Source organism: Mauremys reevesii, linkage group 11 (genome assembly GCF_016161935.1).
Source record: "Mauremys reevesii isolate NIE-2019 linkage group 11, ASM1616193v1, whole genome shotgun sequence".
In the NCBI taxonomy this organism is placed as follows: domain Eukaryota; kingdom Metazoa; phylum Chordata; order Testudines; family Geoemydidae; genus Mauremys; species Mauremys reevesii.
The window spans coordinates 72737799-72756547 of record NC_052633.1 but is presented as its reverse complement, the minus strand read 5'-3'; the positions used below and the strand labels follow the sequence as shown (position 1 = coordinate 72756547).

The 18749-nt window shown below is 47.6% G+C and overlaps 1 protein-coding gene across 1 annotated transcript in view; it reads left to right on the top strand.

Annotated features, from left to right (window-relative positions):
* The first annotated feature begins 2934 nt into the window (after positions 1-2934).
* Positions 2935-18749, top strand: part of MARCHF4 (membrane associated ring-CH-type finger 4) — a 163130-nt gene continuing 147315 nt past the window's right edge. The window contains exon 1 of the mRNA XM_039495136.1: positions 2935-3411. Within this exon, the coding sequence (XP_039351070.1) occupies positions 2935-3411 (477 nt within the window). The remainder of the gene's footprint in view (positions 3412-18749) is intronic.

The window sequence follows — 18749 nt, the reverse complement described above, 5'->3', positions numbered from 1 at the left end:
GGATTTCTTCACACCTTGAGGCACATGGTCTTCTAGTTATTTAATAATGATCTGATTCTGCACTGTCTTCATTCATTCCTTTTTAGAAGGAATTAATTCTGTAGTTCTCTGTTTCTGAAAGGTGATCATACTTGTGTCACTAGTTGTTTTTGTTTTGTTTTTTGCAGGGTTCATGAAAGCCAGAGTTTAAAATGCTGTCACTTAGGAGCTATATATATACAGATACAAACACACACAGACATATAAATGCAGACACACATAAAACATAGACACAGACATGCGTGCACAGATGCACAGATACCTAGACATTGATAGACATACACAAAGACATTCACACAGAGATACATTCATGCACATACACATTCATTCATACACATACACACAAACATTCAAACACAGAGAGAGACATTCACACATACATTTGTACCCACATTCACATAGACACCCACACATTCAGTCACACACATACACACACAGACATTCATACCCACACATTTCATACACAGACACACAGACATTCACACCTATTCACACACATTCATACACACATGGATATTCATACACACATACATTTGTTCACATACACACAGACATTCACACACACTCAGACATTCATACACACACATTTGTACCCACATTCACACAGACACCCACACATTCATACACATACACACGCATTCATGCACACACATTTCATACACCGACGTTCACACCTATACACACACAGACATTCACGCACACACGGATATTCATACACACATACATTTGTACACATACACACAGACACCCACACATTCATACACAGACATTCACACACGTACACACCGACATTCAGCCACACACATTTGTACACCTCCACACAGACATCCACACACACAGAGAGAGAAGTTCATGCAGACACAGACATGCCTATACACACACACACACACACACACACACACACACACAGTATGAAAACACCCAACCAAGACAGCTTCACAGGCAGGCTGTATGCAAACACTAACCCCACCGTATCAGAATAATACCTCCAGGAACGAATAATTTATTGGAGTGCAGCTCGGAGGCCAGCACAGTAGGCGCTTGCATACCCAGCAGAACAGTCTCTCCTCCCCTCTCCCTTCCCTGGCTGGTTGCGTCAGTCCCCCAGCTGCCTGACGTGCCAGGCCTGGGAGGGAGCTGTCCAGAGGCTCGTGGTGCTGAAACTGCAGCAGCACTGGCCAGCCCCTTTTCTCCTCCTCCTCCTGCTGCTGCTGCTGCTGCTGCTCCAGGAGCTGCTGGGTTCCCAGACACACTTTCCACCCCACCAACATCTTTTCTTCTCTTTTTCCTCCCAAGATGGTCTATTGAAAGCAGTCGGCAACCTAGGCGGAGGGGAACCAAAGGCTGGGGCAGCCCGAATTCTTGCATCTATGCCTCCTTCCTCTTTGCTTTTTTCTTATTTTTTTTCAGGGCGGAGGGGAGGAGAGAGACCCACGTTACGCCCCCCTCCCCTCCTCAAAATCCCCATTTGCACTGCACACAAGCCTCCTTCCCCGTTGCATCCAAGGGAGGTAGCAACAGCAGCATCATCACTGCAAGCCGGATGGGAGAGCTGAGAGGAGGCTGATGAGAGAGACAGCTCGCTGCTGCCAACACGGTAGGAGCTGCAGGCAAAATAACCCATGCACCCCCGTGTGTCTGGTGCATTGTGTTTCATCAGAGGCTCTTAGACGGAGAGGAGATTTTTGTGTGTGTGTGCCAGAGACACTTGCAATGGTTGAATGTCTATGCCAGAGAGAGAGAGAACAACAGCTGGAGGAGGAGGAGAGAAAAGGAGGAAAATGAAGCTGAGTTTGGTGGTGGAGAAAAGGAAGGAGCCTCGTCCTATGCATTCAAAGGAGATTCCTGCAGTTGCAGAAAGAACCTTCCTTGCCATCCTCAATACAGGCGGTGCAGGCTGCCAATGCGTTTGATGATGTCCCTGCTTGGTGAAAGGGGAAAGGAAACGTGCCCATGTAAGAGCCACGTTTGCCTGGTCAATTACAAGCAAAGACTAGATCAGATGTCTACGGGTTTTTAGTCCAGGGGAATAACAGCTGGGCAGGTACTAAGCGCCCTCCCCCCCTTCCTCGCCAATTGCCAGATTTTTGTGTGTGGTCCAGACAGCTGCTGGAGTGGAGGAGGTAAAATCAAACCAAACAAACTGCTTTGGGGGATAGGCTCATTGGATGCTAATCGTGTCTTTCGGGACTTTTAATATTGATCATGAAACATTCTGAACACAACAGCAACGTTTGAACGAGCCTGTGAGGATAGTGTTTCAAATGTAGGGTGTTTTCACCCCCTTCCCCAAGAAAAGAATAACGTGAAGGCCCTTTTGTCAACGAAGGCAGTTTTGATCATGAGAAGAACAAAAACCAGTTTTGCATTTCCTTAGTCCGCTGTTTCTCCCGTCTGATGCCACATCCGTTTGCACCGTTTCAAATAACTCGGCTGCTAACAACTGGAAGGAAAGGGAACCGCTTGCCATGCCAAATCCTGGGGAAAGAACCATATTTCCCTCCTTTATCCACACCCACCGGAGAGACGCGACCCCCTTTTTCACAGGCGCAGGAGTCAAGACTTTCCAGGAGCCCCCGTGTTTCTCTGAACCCCCCCAGCGGAGGGTTGATTTCTAACACCGGCTTATTTCTAAACAAACTTGTGGAATTTGTCCAGTTAAAAAAAAGTGGGGGGAGGGGAGTGGGGGAAGGGCAGAGATAATTTTTTATCCTTATTTTATCAGCGGGTTGCAGTGAATTTTAACCAGATCTTCCTCCAGATCCATTTTTTTTAAAGAAAGAAAACTGCCCAATATTTGGGGGTGGGGGGAGGAACTAGCCAACAGCCCCCTGGCTCCTGCCCCCGCCGCTGGCTCCTCTTTCCCGCCCGTCCCTGCCTGGAAAGGGAAGGCACATGTTAATACCCGCCGGTGGGGTCGGTTTATGGTGCTGCTGCTGCTGCTGCGGATTGCGGAGCCCGAGACAGATGTTGCGCCATCAGAGCCTCCTCAAATGCCGCTGCCGCATGTTGTTCAATGACCTGAAAGTCTTCCTGCTCCGGAGACCCCCCGCGCCCCCTCCTCCCCTCCCCATGGACAGCGGAGCCCCCCGCCCGGGCGGGCCGGCGGCCAACACCGCCACCCTGCCCGCGCTGCATGGGGGGCGAGGGGGCGCCTGGAGGGCGCCGGCCGCAGGCGGGGGCGGCCCGGCCAGCCCGCCCGAGGAGGAGTGGAGCAGCCCGGCCGGCGAGCCCCCCGCCTCCGCCATGAGCAGCGCGTCCTCGGAGGACTTCTGCAAAGGGAAGGCGGAGGACAGGTACTCGCTGGGCAGCAGCCTGGACAGCGGCATGAGGACCCCGCTCTGCAGGATCTGCTTCCAGGGGCCCGAACAGGTGAGAGAGCCTGGGGGGGGGGGGCGAGCAAACTTCTCAGCCAGGCGCTGGGGCTGGAGTCTTGTGTGTGTGTGTGTAACAATCCCCCCACCCCCTCCCCGGCACTCCTCGCTGCTCCCCGGCAAGCTGGGGTTGCTCTTTGGAGAAGGGCGGTGTTGATTTTCTCTTGGGTTGTGAGTTTGGGGGAAGGGTGATGTTTTGGAAGGGTCTGAGTTGGAGCGGCGCTTACTTGGAAGCTTTGTGCAGAGAGGGAAAAGGCAGAGAGACACACTAGCCACAACACAAGCTGGCGTGCCCGCCAAGGGACGGCACCATGCCCAAATGCTCACCTGGAGGAACACAAAGGCACACCCAGAGACAGGCACAGACACAACACACATGCATGGATGCAGAACTCAGGGCCACAGCCACACACGCCCACACCAACGCCCACTCAGACGACACACAAAAAGACAGACATAACTCACAGCACAGAGACACCACACACACCAATATGCACAGACACAATACACAGGCAGGCCCAGAGCCACACCAGAAAAGACTTTGTTTTACTGCATGGATATAACCCCTGATACCTTGAAAAAGGTTTGGAAAAGGAGCACAGTTTAATTCAGTCTAGTTCTGGTTCTCATTCCCTAGATTTGGGGCCAGATGCAATTTTGAAGGTGACAGGAATAGTCTTAGTGCTAACTGTTTACAGTTTCTTTATTCGATTTTTGAGGTGTGGCACTGATACATACATATCAACGTTGTGTAATGACATTGTGAACATTTTAAAACCTAGACGCTCAGATGTTGCATTCGAGTTTTATCAAAATATCCCCAGCGCTCTCCACATGTACTCGATAACTCTTTGGCTTGTCTCTGGCTTGGCAAGTGGTACTTGTGTTGATTTTGTGGTTTGCAGCTTGGCCTAGGGCTTTTACAAAGAGAAATGTCAGGTCTGGGGCCATGGCCTGAAGGCTTCCCTACAGAGTCAGAGAGAATACTTTATATATCTGGTAAAACTTTGAAAGCCATGGCTTTATCTGTGCTAGAAGGATTGTGTATAATCAAAGTCTCACCTTAACTTCTCCTTAATTAAAAATACCCTTCAATACTTGAAAGATGCCTGGATCTGTTTAATTACTCCACCACTATCTAAAAATGGATAATGACTCAAAGAACACCCAGAGGAAAATTATAGGAAAAGATCTCCATTGCATTAAATCCTATTAGGGTTTAACAGACACTTCAAGATTTAAAAATAAAACAGCAAAGTTGACATTCATGACACAGGAGCAGTTTTAAGAGGAAGATGGTTAGAGAGCAATGACTTCCTAGAGCTTCCTTAGTAGAGATGATCTGAGCCATTTTATACTCCATAGCAGGAATTCTCAAACTTTTTTTGACTGTGTGGACAGCTAAATAAAGAGATTATTTGTCAGCCTGTGGACATCTCCCCCTCCCCGCATTTGCAAGCATATAAAATCCCTGTGGCAACAACAGCAATTGCTTATGAGGAAAAGTGATAGTAAGAAAGTCTGAAATGCATTGTTAGCTTTTAAAAACACAATTTAGTGGCTGTAAATACGTAGCAGGAATCAACACCATGTGATCAGACAGCTCCCTGTTGAACACTACCAAATAGTCTGCAGATCATCCTGCGCCATAGCCCACAGTTTCAAAACCACTATTGGTCAGGACTCTGCTAAACTTTGAATAAAGCAATGGTGCGAGATTATACATGCTAAAAGTGCTACCTAAAAACGTTCCTTGGTACAGGCCAATAGTGGGCCAAAGAAGTTTCTCTCCACCAAAATGTCTAGGGTGCTGCACAACAACATGAAAACAAAAAACCACAAGGTAATCAAAAATAAAATGTGATCTTTTTTCCACACCATTTTCTCCAAACTACAAATGATTAAAAGTAGATCAAGTATTTTAGCCTAGTACGTTTGATGCATTTAGTACATGGTCAAAATTCATACTTAGTCTAAAGTTTGGCCTGCTAAACCCAGGGTTGTAAACTCAATCCTTGAGGGTGCTGTTTAGGAATCTGGGGCAAAAATCAGTACTTGGTCCTGCTAGTGAAGGCAGGGGGCTGGACTCCATGACCTTTCAAGGTCCCTTCCAGTTCTAGGAGATAGGTATATCTCCAATTATTATTTATTATAAATGCAGCGGGAAAGATTACAGACCTAAGGCTTGATCCTACAACCCTAATATGCATGTAGCCTTTACTCACCAGAATAGTCTCATTGACTGCAATGTAAATTCTATTTGCATAAGTTGCATGATCTGGCTGTTGGGCAAAGATCTTTGGGTCTGTATGACGGTAGATCAAAACCGAAGCTCAATTAAACCAGATTTTGCCCCATTCTCTGCTTCCTATTTTTGGTAGCTCTGCCTCTGGTATGGTAACCTAGTGCCATGTGGCTGTGCTTAGGATGAAAGTATTGTGATCCATGTCCTGCCAAGCCTAGTAAAGGTGCCAGCATCTTGCACCCGCTGGCGGTACACTCATTTGTGTCTCTCGTAAGTAGGATGTTGGGAGTTGAGGGGACCTGACCCATCCCAGTGTGCGTGGGTGGGAAAGACACTTATCTTTCCTGAAGATGAGTTATGTTCCTCCAGCAACCCATCTGCACATCAGAGTCTGGCAGAATGAGCCCACTTCATACCTATCAGTCTCTTATATCAGAGCCGAAGGACCAATGGGACATACGCCTTTGGAATGGCTTATGTATTTGATTGATAGCTGAAGATGCACTTTTCACAACATGCTTTTAGAGGAGTTAAAAAAAATAGAACAAATCACTCACCATTTCCAGAGGCAGTTTATGTCTGGCTTATTTTATATTTTTCATCTTTTTTAAAAGCAGCACAGTTGAAGATATGTGCAGCTAGCTGCCTGTATATTTTAGCTATTTCACCTTTATAGTACTATCTACACTACTGATCATTCTGCCCAAACACAGGAAAGGTGACGTCCGTGAGGCTGGTTTGTGAGTGTGAGCAAATAGATTCAAAGTAGAGTAAAAAGACAGGTGACTGGCTACCTTGGGGAACAGGAATCCTTTAAAATAATTGGACGCTTATTTTTACACTTTAAAATCTATGTTGCATTTTAAATGTGAGACTATTTGCTGACCATCTGCCAGTCTATCAAAGAGAAAAAATGAGCAGATGTGACCTGCAGGTAATAGAGTTCCATCACTACTCTCTCCTTTTGCGTCTCAAATCCTCTGACTTTGTTATAATAAGGCTACTTAGGGCTGGATTCTCCCACCCTTACACCTTATTCTACAAGTAATCTCATTTTCTTCAGGGGGATTACTTGTGGAGTGAGGTACAGCTCATTATGAATGAGATTGTCAGAATGTGGCCCGTATGTATTGAGCCAAATCCTGAATTCTTTAACCCAGAGCCAGGTTCTAACCCCAGTTTTGCCAGTATAAATTCAGACTAACTCTTTAAAGTCAATGGAGATACTCCAGAGTTGTACCAGTATGACTGAGATCTAAATCGTCACCTCTGTTTTAATTCGGTCCCTATCTGGTTTGCAGCTTGCGCCTAGGGCAAATCCTGAGGCCTCATCCAGTTTTTGTTCAGTCTTCACTCAGGCAAACACCTGATTGATTTGCCAGTATAACAACTCAGCAAGGTCCTTTCAAGATTGGGACCCTTAGAACAACAGTGATGAATGCACATGATCTTATACCAACATTGCATGTCATTTTACCAGCCTGGGCACAACATTGAATCGCCAGGTGACAAATGATGACAATGATCAAAACGAACAAAACTCTGAAGCCAGCTGCCCTAGAGAGGAATGGGCAAATAGACTTTTGTAAGGCTGCTTTACAATTTATGGTTTGTCGGGAACAAAATCATCATCATAAAATGACTTTTAGGCATTTACACAAAGTTATGGTGAGTCTCCAAAAGACGTTTTAATCCCATTTTGATTTTCTTTATTTAAATATGACAACACCAACAAAGTTGCTTACTAATCTGGCTTCTCAAGTAGGTTTTATGCAACATCTAATGCAAAACAAAGTCTGTGGGGATTTTCATTTTACATTTATGATGGGCTAACATGTAAGAGGCCTCGGGCACTGAGTTACTTGTATCTTAAGCTCCTTGTGCATTTGTGGTTCTTATGTATAAGCTGATTGTTTTATTTAAAAATATGTTGGGGGAATTTAGTAAGGAGAAAAGCTCTTTATTGTAAAAATGTTTTGATACTTGATGGTTAGTTGAAAGCAACCACTAATACAAAGAAAAGCGTGGGTTAGATGACCAGTTGAATAAAATGTCAAAGTCACAAATTCTGGTGCTGGAAGAGGACTGTTTATTATAATCAAGGCTAGCTGTCAGAACAGGTCATTGCTTTTACTGAAAGGTATGGCTTAAATTGTAAAAACTATCAGGCCAGATTCTGATCTTGGTTATTCCATCGACTTTCATGGAGTTATTCTGATTTTCATTGGTTTAACTGAGTAGAGATTCTGGCCCATTGCATCAATTAATTTTGAAGCTGTGAACCACAGAATGTGAGCATGAGGGGTAGCAGGTGGGAGGGAAGGGTCTTTGCATATTTTCTTCTGTTTTGCTTTATGTGCTCTGTTTTGCAGAGCATTGCCGGGCTCACTGGCAAAGTTCTCCCAGGGATAGAAACTAAAGATGAGCTTCACTGTGACAAATGTTCCTTGGTGTTTCATGAGTGCGGATCCAAACTGGCCAAGCAGGCCAGCAAAAAAATGTGGATAGAATAAAAAGTCTCATTCACATCAGTGGGTTGTGTGATTGCACATGTAACAGTGGGTAAACAATCCCTCTGTGGTTAGAGTCGCAATTTTGGTGCACATTATAAAGGAAGGAACATCATTAGAAAGAGAATCAAACCTATATCAGACTTGGAAATCAGTGTGGTTTCCTGCAAATGATTCATGGCTACATATATTTTCTAGCTGGCAATCTCCACTTGTTTATCTTGTTTCTCAGCTTAGTTGTACTTTGTGCTTCTTCCAGGGAAAGTGCTTTAGAGAGAGCGAGAAAGAGATTTGAAAAGTAAATAGAAATGGGATTGGGTTGGCTAAGTGGGATTGAGGAACAGGATATGGGCTTTTTCACGTCTAGGCGAGTAGTTTGAATTTAGGTCAGTACTGATTAGAGATGGTCTGAAAGTGGAACACTATATCCAACCCCCCTGGATTTCAGGGCAGTTTGGATTCAGATCAAATGGTTAACATAAGAACAAGTGGACAATCAATGCAATTAAAAGGTGGGAAATTCAAAAGCGATAAAAGGAAAATATTTTTTCATATAATGGATGACTAGACTGTGGAACTCATGGCCACAGGATGTCACAGAGACCAAGAATTTAACAAGGTTCAAAAAGGGATTGGGCAGTAGAGTTATCATAATGAATAACAACATTTTAGGAAGGAATATTAAACGTTGTGTTTCTCAGTTTATGCAAATCTCTATTAGAGATCAGAAGGAGTCCTATGTGGGCAGCAGATTATTCCACAGCTGCTCACTTCTGGGTTCTTACACCTTCCTTAGAAGCATCCAGTATGGGCCACTGTTAGAGACAGGATATTGGATTAGGTGGACCTCAGGTCTGATCCAGTCTGGCAACTCCTACATTCCTAATTCTAGAGCCAAACCTCATGGTTTGAGCCCCTCCCTGGTAATGATTGAAAGATGCTACCATCTGATAGCTGTTCAGTGGCATTTATGAATGAGTTAATGGGCTCTTAGCTGAATTCCTGATGCACAGGTGGGCACATCACAAAATCCATGACCACCATTAGCCTCCTAGTTGGCAACCTCCGCAGAGAAGCCATGAAGTTACCCAGTCATAGAGTTGGCTCCATTCTAGAGACAGTCCTATTGAGCAACATTGAGGAATAGAGGAACATATAAGGATGTTTGTGCTCTGGTGTCCAGACTATATATACCTGCCCAATGGATAAACAGAGGACGTCTGGGCCAGATTCTCCATTGGCTTCAGTGGAGTTGTGATTTACACCAGGTTGTGAGCTGAATCCGGTCTGCAGTTTCCAGAGCCAAATGAAGTAGAAACAGAGAAAATACATCACAAAATCGTTATAAAGCTCAGGGCAGGGACATGACAAAGCATGAGAGCAAAGAAGAACAATTCTGAAATCAGTATTATACGCAAGGGGAAAATAGAGGTGTCTGAGTGAGAGAAAGGTGGGGAAAGAAACACTAAAGGAGCAAAGGAAGCATTGTTTTCCCACTTCGTGCTGAAAGCGACCCTAACATCTGTGTTTTGTTAGCTAATGTGTTGAGTCATAGAACCACAGTGTTCCCAGCTCGGGTCTCCAGTCCATATTCTTTTCATCTGCGTGTTTCTACATGATTCATTTTCTTGGTGCTAGCAAGAGTAATATTCCCTGGAAAAGAGCCATTTCTGTTAAAATGAAGCTTAGGGTTGTTGGCATCCATCCATCTGGGTTTGGGTTTGTGGATTTAGACTCCCAGAAGTCAGAGATGGAAAAGATTTCTTGGGTCATCCAGTTCATATCCCTGCCCTTCAGGGTCTGCTCTGCTGGTGTCTGCTTCTGCCCTTACACCTGATCATTATCATGAATTGCCTGGAATAACTGTACCTGTCCCAGGATGAAATCCCAAATTCCTTGCTCGGGCAGAACTCCCTTTGGCTTCAGTGAAAACTCTGCCTGAATAAGAGCCAAATATCAACCAAAGAGAGTTCAGAATTTGACCTTAGTTTAGGGTTAGACCCTGTTTCTCTTGACTTCAGTGGCAGCTGGAACAATCTCAGGGATGGGCAACTGGTGGCCCTGGGACTGTATCTGGCCTGCCCAGAGGCGGTGGTGAAAATATTCTTTGTTGGGGCTGAGCAGGTGCGTAGCCACCAGTGGGCCTAGCACCCAGGCCCAGCTAAATCTGAGCACCAAGCACAGTGCTCAGAGCGAAGGGGGTTGCAGGGGGTATGGCGTGGAGCCTGAGACTAGAAGCAGGAGCCGTTGTGCCACGTTGCAATGCCACCCATTGGCTCAACAACCTCTCCATCACACATGCAGGGGCGGGGATCTGCCCCACACCACCTGGCTCTGGCTACTGCCGTCCCATTGGCTCCTAGCTCCCACAGCCAATGGGTGGCATAACAGTGGAGACCCTCCCCTGTTGACATGACCAAGGGGTGGCCAGGCCAAAGTTGAGTGGTGTTGCGACCTGGCGCATGGGGTCTTGCTGCTCCCAGTCTCTGCCTCTGCTCTTTTCCCCTATGGACACAGGCTGTGCCATGCACCAGGCTCCCCATGGACACAGGCTCTGGCTCTGTCCCACACCACCCAGCTCTTGTTACTTCCTTTCCATTGGCTCTGCTGGGAGGTGAGGGGGGGAGGCAGAACCTGATTGGCTCTCAGCTCTGAAACAGTCAGCCAATACGGGGGGGCAGTAAGTGGCGCTGGGTGGCGTGGGGCAGAGCTGGTATCTGGGTTGATGGGGAAGACTGCCCCCCTCAACAACCCAGCTCAGTCTTAAATGTTGTTTTTCGCTGTGGTTCACCAAAGGGTTTTAGTGGATTTTGTGGCCCTCTATACCCTTAATGTTGCCCAGCCCTGCTCTAGATCAGGGGTGGGCAAACTTTGGGTACACATCACGGTAGGGAAATTATATGGAGGGCCAGGAATGCTCATGAAATTGGGATTGGGGTAGGGAGGAGGGGAGGAGGGCTCCGGCCGAGGGTGCGGGTTCTGGGGTGGGACCAGAAATGAGGAGTTCAGGGGCTCTGAGCTGAGTCAGGGGACATGGGCATGGGAGGGGGTGAGGGCTTTGTCTGGGGGTGTGGGCTCTGAGGTGCGGCTGGGGATGAGGGTTTGGGGTGCAGGAGGGGGCTCTGGGCTGGGGCAGGGGGGTGGGGCATGATGGGGGGTCAGGGATCTGGCTGGGGGTGCAGACTCTGGGATGTGGCTGGGGATGAGGCGTTTGGGGTGTAGGATGGTGCTCTGGGCTGGGACCAAGAAGTTCGGAGTGCAGGAAGGGGCTCAGGGCTAAGGCAGGGGATTGGGAGGGGTGTGGGGGGGGTGCTCAGGGGTGCAGGCTCTGGGCTGTGCTTACCTCTTTGAACAGCTCCCAGAAACAGCAGCATTTCCCCTTTCCAGCTCCTATGCGGAGGTGCAGCCAGGCAGCTCTGCACGCTGCTCTGTCCGCAGGTGCCGCCCCTGCAGCTCCCATTGGCTGCGGTTCCCAGGCAATAGCTGCAGGGCTGGTGCTTGGGGCAGGGGCAGCGGCAGCGCATAGAACCCTCAGGCTGCCCCTACGCATAGGAGCCAGAGGGGGGACATGCTGCTTCCAGGAGCCACGTGGAGTGCACGTGGAGCAGGGCAAGCCCCAGACCCCGCTCCCCAGCGGGAGCTCAAGGGCAAGATTAAAATGACTGATGGGCTGGATGCAGCTTGCGGGCCATAGTTTGCCCACCCCTGCTCTAGATAGTAAGTTCCTCATAGCAGGGACCTGATCGTGCATGTTGATTACCATGCTGGGCACAGCTGTGGTCTCCTAAAATAATAGTAAAGTAAATTTGTCAAGTTGACTTTTAAATGCTCCGGGTGACGGGGCTTCCACCTTCTAAGGCTGGTGAGACCTTGGAGCCTGTCCCTTTGCTTGTGATGCCCATAGCTACCTTCATAAGTATGTAACCCCGTTGGGGTCCAGAGAGCATGGCCCCTTTACATCTTTTTCCCAGGGGGGAGGAGGAGTGTAAGAAAAAAGGAGGGAAACTCCAGGAGGCGGGTCTGGAGCTCCAGGGAGAGGGAGAGGCAGCCGGCAGGCCCTGGAGAAGTGAAGCAGGGAGAACCTGCCTGAAGCCTGGGAAGGCCAGGGCGGCCGATCGGGGACAGCCCAGGACAGGAGCCAGGAGGAGCCTTGTGCCAGGGAGGAATTGCCCAAGAAGGACAGGCCGGAGCTGAACCCAGTACCACGTCTGCCCAGAGCTGCAGGGGGCTGTGAGTACTGGGGCTCGTGACTCTGCATTGGGAACAAGGAGGGAGGCTGTAGCTAGTTAAGTGGGGAGGGGGTCGCTTTGTGGGGCTTTGCAGAGAGCGGCAGAAGAGGACACCGGAGGGGTTTGCTGGGGAAAGTTCACTGGCGCCGAAGACGACCAGGAGCCCCCAAGACTCACCACGGGACTGGAACTTTGCTCAGGATTCCTGAACTCTGAGTGCAGACACATTGCTCAGTGTCTGCCCTTCCAGACTATGCTACCACTGGGCCTGTGGGGCCTTGGCTTGGATGCAACCCTGTTCTATTGCTCCCCTTATATGTCCCCTTGTTATATTTCTCCTCTCATCCCTCTGTAAATAAATACTTCCCTTTGTTATATCCATTGTACTTTTCCTGTGGGTGGGTGTGTTCACTCTGGGGGGTTTGGAACAGGCGCCCCTGGGGTGGAAGGGATTTCTCCTGCTGCATTCCTGCGCGCGCTGTCTCTTGGCCAGAGCTGCCTGCAGAGCAGACTCCATCTTGGCCACGAGGGCGCTAAAGTTACAAGTAAATTGGCAATCTTTGTTCTCCTTCACTTTCCCACACACAGAAGGCCTCATCTAGGAACTTGTCTGTGTTTATGTCACTGCACTGGGACAGAAATTTCAGGCAGTGATTAACATGAGAATGCCTGCACTGGATCAGACCAATGGTCCATCTAGCCCAGTATCATGTCTTCCAACAGTGGCCAGTACCAGAGGTTTCAGAGGGAATGAACAGACCAGGGCAATTATCAAGTGATCCATCCCCTGTTGTCCCAGCTTCTAGCGGCAGAGGTTTAGGGACACGCAGAGCATGGGGTTGTGTCCATGACCATCTTGGCTAATAGCCATTGATGGACCTGTCCTCTATGAGCTTCTCTCATTCTTTTGTGAACCCAGTTACAGTTCTGGCCATCACCGGGCGGGCAACAAGTTCCACAGGTTGCACTTGTGGCTGATGTCAGTTAGTGACAACACAAAACATGTTGCTCAAGTTGTTTGCATCCAAACCTTCCTTGTTTGTTATTTTTACAATGATGGCACCTTCTCCTTGCAGCGTTCACTTAGTACAACTGCAATGTAATTGCCTTTCATCCTTCTGTCAAGCGTCTGCCTGTTCTCATGGAGAGGCACAGCTTCATAGCTCTTTGCCTCTGCTGACGCTTGCACTGCTCCACTCAAGGATCGCCCTGGTCTAGAAGTAATGCACTTTGCTCTGACAACAGTAGTGTGAGTCATAACAGTTAAAGTACATGGTATTATATCCCTCGAGGTGTTCACAGTGCATGCTACTCAAAGTCTTTGAAATGCGTGCATAAAGCTTGCGTTTTTATCCTGGTGCAGGGGCAAGGAGCTAGGGCCCAGTCCTGCTGGATATAAACTACCTCCAGAAGGATGCTGCACACCCATAATGGCTTCATGGGGAGGTTAAGGTGCTTGGTATTTCAAGATTTTATCCTTAGAAGCGGATGTTGCAAGACTGTTTCCTGACAATTCCCTGGACCGCTACCCAATTCCCATCCTCTTTGAGGTCTTGGTGGCTTTTGATGCTGACTAGCATACACCCCTCTTGAAATGGCCTGTCCTTCATCTCCCCACCCCTGGATTTTGTGGCACCTTCCTCTCCTCCTCTCTGATTGCTCCTTCATCATCTCGGTGGCTCTCATTCCCTTTTCCGCTCTCCACTGGGGTCCCACAACACGGTTCCTTCCTTGGCACCTTCCTCTTCTCCCTTGACACTGATCCCATCCAGTCACACGGTTTCTTTAGGCCAATGATTCACAGATCTGCCTTTCTGCTCTTGGCCTGCGTCCCTCCAGGCAGTCCCACACCACTGCCTGGCGTCTGGACACCTCCTTGGATGTCTTGCCATCTGCTTAAACTGAACAGGGCCAGAACTGAACTCCCCTACTCTCTTTCCTCTCCCTTTCTCTATCACTGTTGACAGCTCTTCCATCCTCTCAGTCACTCAGGCCATTAACGTGAGTTTCATCTTCATCTCCTCCCTCTTTCTTGCCCACCCGTCCAGGCTGTGTCCTACTCTATTTCTTTCTTCCTGTCCAGACAATCAGAATGCTTGTCCAGATCCTCCTCATCTCCTTTCTTGATTACTGAGACCTCCTTCTCTCCAGCCTCCCTAACACTTACATCACCCAGCTCTGGTCCATTCAAAACATAGCTATTAAGATCATCTTCCTTGCCCATTGTTCTGATGGCATCACCCAACCTCAATGCTGAATCTGTCCATTGTCTCCCCCATCTTTCACCACATCAAGTTCAAACGTCTTGTCCTCATCCTCCCAGCTCTGCTTTCCCCTTCTTGTCCACTCTTGTTTCTTATCACTGCCTCCTGCACAGCCCCAACTATCCCAGTTTTGTCTGCCTGTTTGTCAGTGTCTCACACAAATATCTCTGTGCTTAATAAGTCATACAGTCTCTGTGGCACGCATCCCAGTATTAAAGAGAAGGATGCCTAGAGAGCACAGGGTAGAACTCTAGGGCTGCATTTAATGCCTCCCGTGGATTGCAAACCTTGATTCTTTTGTTGTCCTGGATCTACACTTCAAGACAATCTATAGCAGGACTCCTATTTTATGAACTAACCAGGGAGCGAGGAGTTCATAAAATCAAAAAGTTCATAAAAACGACCATCTCAAAATGACAGTAGGTATGGTGCATAAGTTACAGTTCACTGCATTGCTTTCTTCTTGTCCTTCAAACCCCTGCAACGCAGATTCCAATGCACTGAAGGAATCAGAATATGAAGGGAAATTGACTTGTTCTTCATTGATATCACTTTTGTTTTGTTTGTATTTTTTTTATCCCATCAGGGAAAAATGGTTTGTATCACTGGCTGTTCGTAAGATTGGTGTCTGTAAAATCAAGGTTCTCCTTAGCTTAGGGAAATATTTTGCAATATATGTTCTGAGGTAATGGGCCATGCTTAGAACTTTAAAAAAAAAATCATTTGCCTAAAATCTCCACTTTGGGTTGGGTATTACCATAAATTAAAGGATACCGTCTGATCTTTTTGTCAGTTTCACTTTCAATTTTTACTGGTGTTAAGGATGTATATCCATGGAGATGTTCAATTCCACAGGGAGCTTACTCGGAGGAATTGCAGGGAAAGTCACATTCTAAGTATAAAGGAGGAAGTGACATTTTGGGTCCATCATGTACTCCCTTCTAGACTTCAACCGGGCTTTCTTATAATGGATTTACACCAGGGGCAGAGTTAAGGCTATGCGTACTTCTGACTATCATGCAGGTTTTGTTTTAATACTGCAGTAGCATCTAGAGGCTTCAATTAGAGATTAGGGTCTAGCACTCAAGGCACTGTACAAACAAATGAAGCAAAGACAATTCCTGCCTCGAGTGACGTGCAGGACTAAACAGCCTCAACGGTTTCTTAATACAGTTTTCTTCATGGCGTTTCCCAGGGTTTTCTTGTTAAAGGAAAAATCATTCAGAATCGGGATCTCTTTGGCCAGCTGTCAATTGCACATCCCATCCCATGCAATTGGTGAGGTCCGTGGGCAGCAGTTGGTGTCAGGGCCCTGGGCTCAGCAGCTAGAGAGGCAGTTCACAGGAGGCTCTGGTGTCAATACAAAGCCCTCTCTGTTGCCGAGCTCTTCACCTGTGAGTCTGAGGGGCTGCAGCGTGCATGCCTTCGGCGGCCCCACACTCATGCGAGTAGAGCTTTGCTCCAGTGACGCTTACAAACTGTGCAGGCAGGCAGACTGCAGACTTGGGGTCTTCCTTCCTGTGATCTGCCACCCTGGAAGCTCCTGACCAGCCAGTGAAGCTTGGTGAGAGAGAGAGAATTTGGGGGACCCAAAGCCAGGGAACATTAAAGGGAGGGAGATTTTGAGGCCAAGGAGAAGTTGGAGCCCTAGAGATCGAAACTAGGTTTGTCTTCTGCGTCACAAAAATCTCTATGCACAAGGAGCGTGAAGTTTTCCATGCAAACCCAGAGCCATTGGCACTGGTGCGCCCAAGCTTCTCTTGGCCAGGTGTCAGATTAGTAAAAAAAAAATAAATGAGGGTGTGGCTCTGGTACTGTCTCAGACTCTACCCACAATCCAAGCCCCACCCAGTTGTGCCATAAGAATATCTTCAAATCCGTATACTATGGAACGGTTAACCAAGTTGGGATTTAAATGGTCATCACTAGGCTTCAGAATTGACACCCGATTGACAAACGGGATAGCTCTCATTTCACATTGCCTGGAGACTTGGGCTGACATCACTGCTTCAGTCCATGGTTTGAAGATTTTTCTTCACAGCCATGAGGGCTAGGTACAGAATTTCTAGTAAATGAAATCTTAGATTTCATAGCACAAGATGAAGCCTGCAAATAATAGCAGTGGTTTGCCACAAGCCAGCCCAGTTTAACAACCGGAGCCAATTTGCAGGCCCCCCACAAGCGCTTCCTCATTGCCATTCTCCCCAGGATTATATTCTGCCACTTCCACAGGTCTCTGAAAATATGCAAGAGGCTAGCTTCTCTTCTTCCCTTCTAGCTGGCTTCCTAAAGTCTGCAGGAACAGATCTCCTCTCTGGCCTCTCCTGTGTATGGCCGGTGGTTCACAGAAGATGAACTGAGGCCCTTGGAGGTTTGCATGGGTTGAAGAAAAAATCTGTGAGCAGTTTATGATTTTTAAAATGTTGCAATTCCATTAAATCAAACCCACTGATCACTAGCATGCTCCCAGACTCATAGATTTTACGGCCAGCAGGGACCATCATGATCATCCAGTCTGACCTTCTGCACATCACAGGCCACAGAACCACCCCGACTCCCTCCTGGAATAGACCCTTAGCCTCTGGCTGAGTTACTGAAGTCCTCAAAGCATGATTTAAAGATTCACAGCCCTTCTCCTCAGGGAGGGCTGTTTCCCTGCTGCAAATTTCAGCTTTTTTAACTCCCAGTTAGTTTGGCTGGAGAGTTGTTCGAAAACTGTTACGTTGTTTTTAATAATGGGAAAAGGTCCCCTCTCCCCCGTCCCCACTCTCCTATTCAAAAATGGCTGAAGCCTTTTTGCAAAGATCAAGCTTGAAAAAATTCAGCCCAGCAGGTGAATGTTTCTGACAGCGATGAGTTCGGAAAATAAAGGATGAGTGGGGACAGCTATGGAGCAGTATCCAGAACAGTCACTGCGGCTCGTGTTCTCACACACAATGATAATCAATGTGCCAATTGCATCCAACCTGGCCGGGGATGCTTGTCTTTCAAACAGCATCGGCAGGGGCATTCGGGCATTGAAGAGGTTAATGGGAAAAGGCTAGACGTTAGGGCTAATTGGCATCTTTAGGAGCTTTGCTGATGACAGCTGAGATTCCTGCAGCCTACCAAGCTGCACGTGGCACGCGATCGCTCCAGCAAGCCCAAAGCGGAAGAGCCATGTGATGGGGAAGCAATTATAGACCAGCATAAACAGCTTTAGCACAAATTGTGGGGAGAGTATCAGAAACAATTCGGCGAGATTTAATGAGCGAAAGAACGTTGATTAGAGGCAGCCAGCCTGGGTTGGTAAGTGGCAAAGGGGACTAGACTGCCGGAGCTCTTCAAAAGATATTATTGTCATGGTAAACTTAGAGGAATGCAGTGGAAGATACAGGCTCACGGCTTTCCACCAAGCATGCAGTACAGTTCCACTCCAGAGATTATTTGCTAAGGTGAGGAGTTGTGTGCTTGTGTGTGCAGCTGAGCTTGTGAGTATATTTAAGTGGATCACAAGCATCCCAGGGTGAAAAACAATAGCTACTGCAGCTGCCAGGACATTGGCTTGTGGGCACTGTCCTGCCACAACTTGGTCTGGGGGAGGGGCTCCTGCAGTGTCGATGATATTGGCCAGCTGATAGTCTCAGAGTTTTCCGGTGGTACAGATGATGTGGCAAATTAAAGATGGAAAAGGCCTCGACCACCTCCCTGACTGATACAGGACTGTTCTTTGAAGCACATGACAGGGCTTCAGAGTTGTTCCCTTTGGAGACTGGAGCACTGCCTAACAGAGCTCACCCTCAGGAAGATTTTCAATTACACTCATCTTGAACACTCCTGTTCCTAATTCTCTCCCGCGACTCCTGGTTACTCCCCCGTCCATCCAAATAATTCATCTTTCTTCTGAGCGTTTGCATTCTCTGGGCATTCGTAAGGTTATATCTCCCACCCAAATGTAGCTCTTTCGGTCTTTCCTCATAAGACAATTCCTCGATGCCTGAGAAATTCTTCACATCTCACCTTTGCTAACTGGAGTTTATATTTCTCTAGCTGCTAACCCTAGTTAAAAGCCAAGTGGCTGTGTCTTCACTGCTACGTTAACCTGAGTC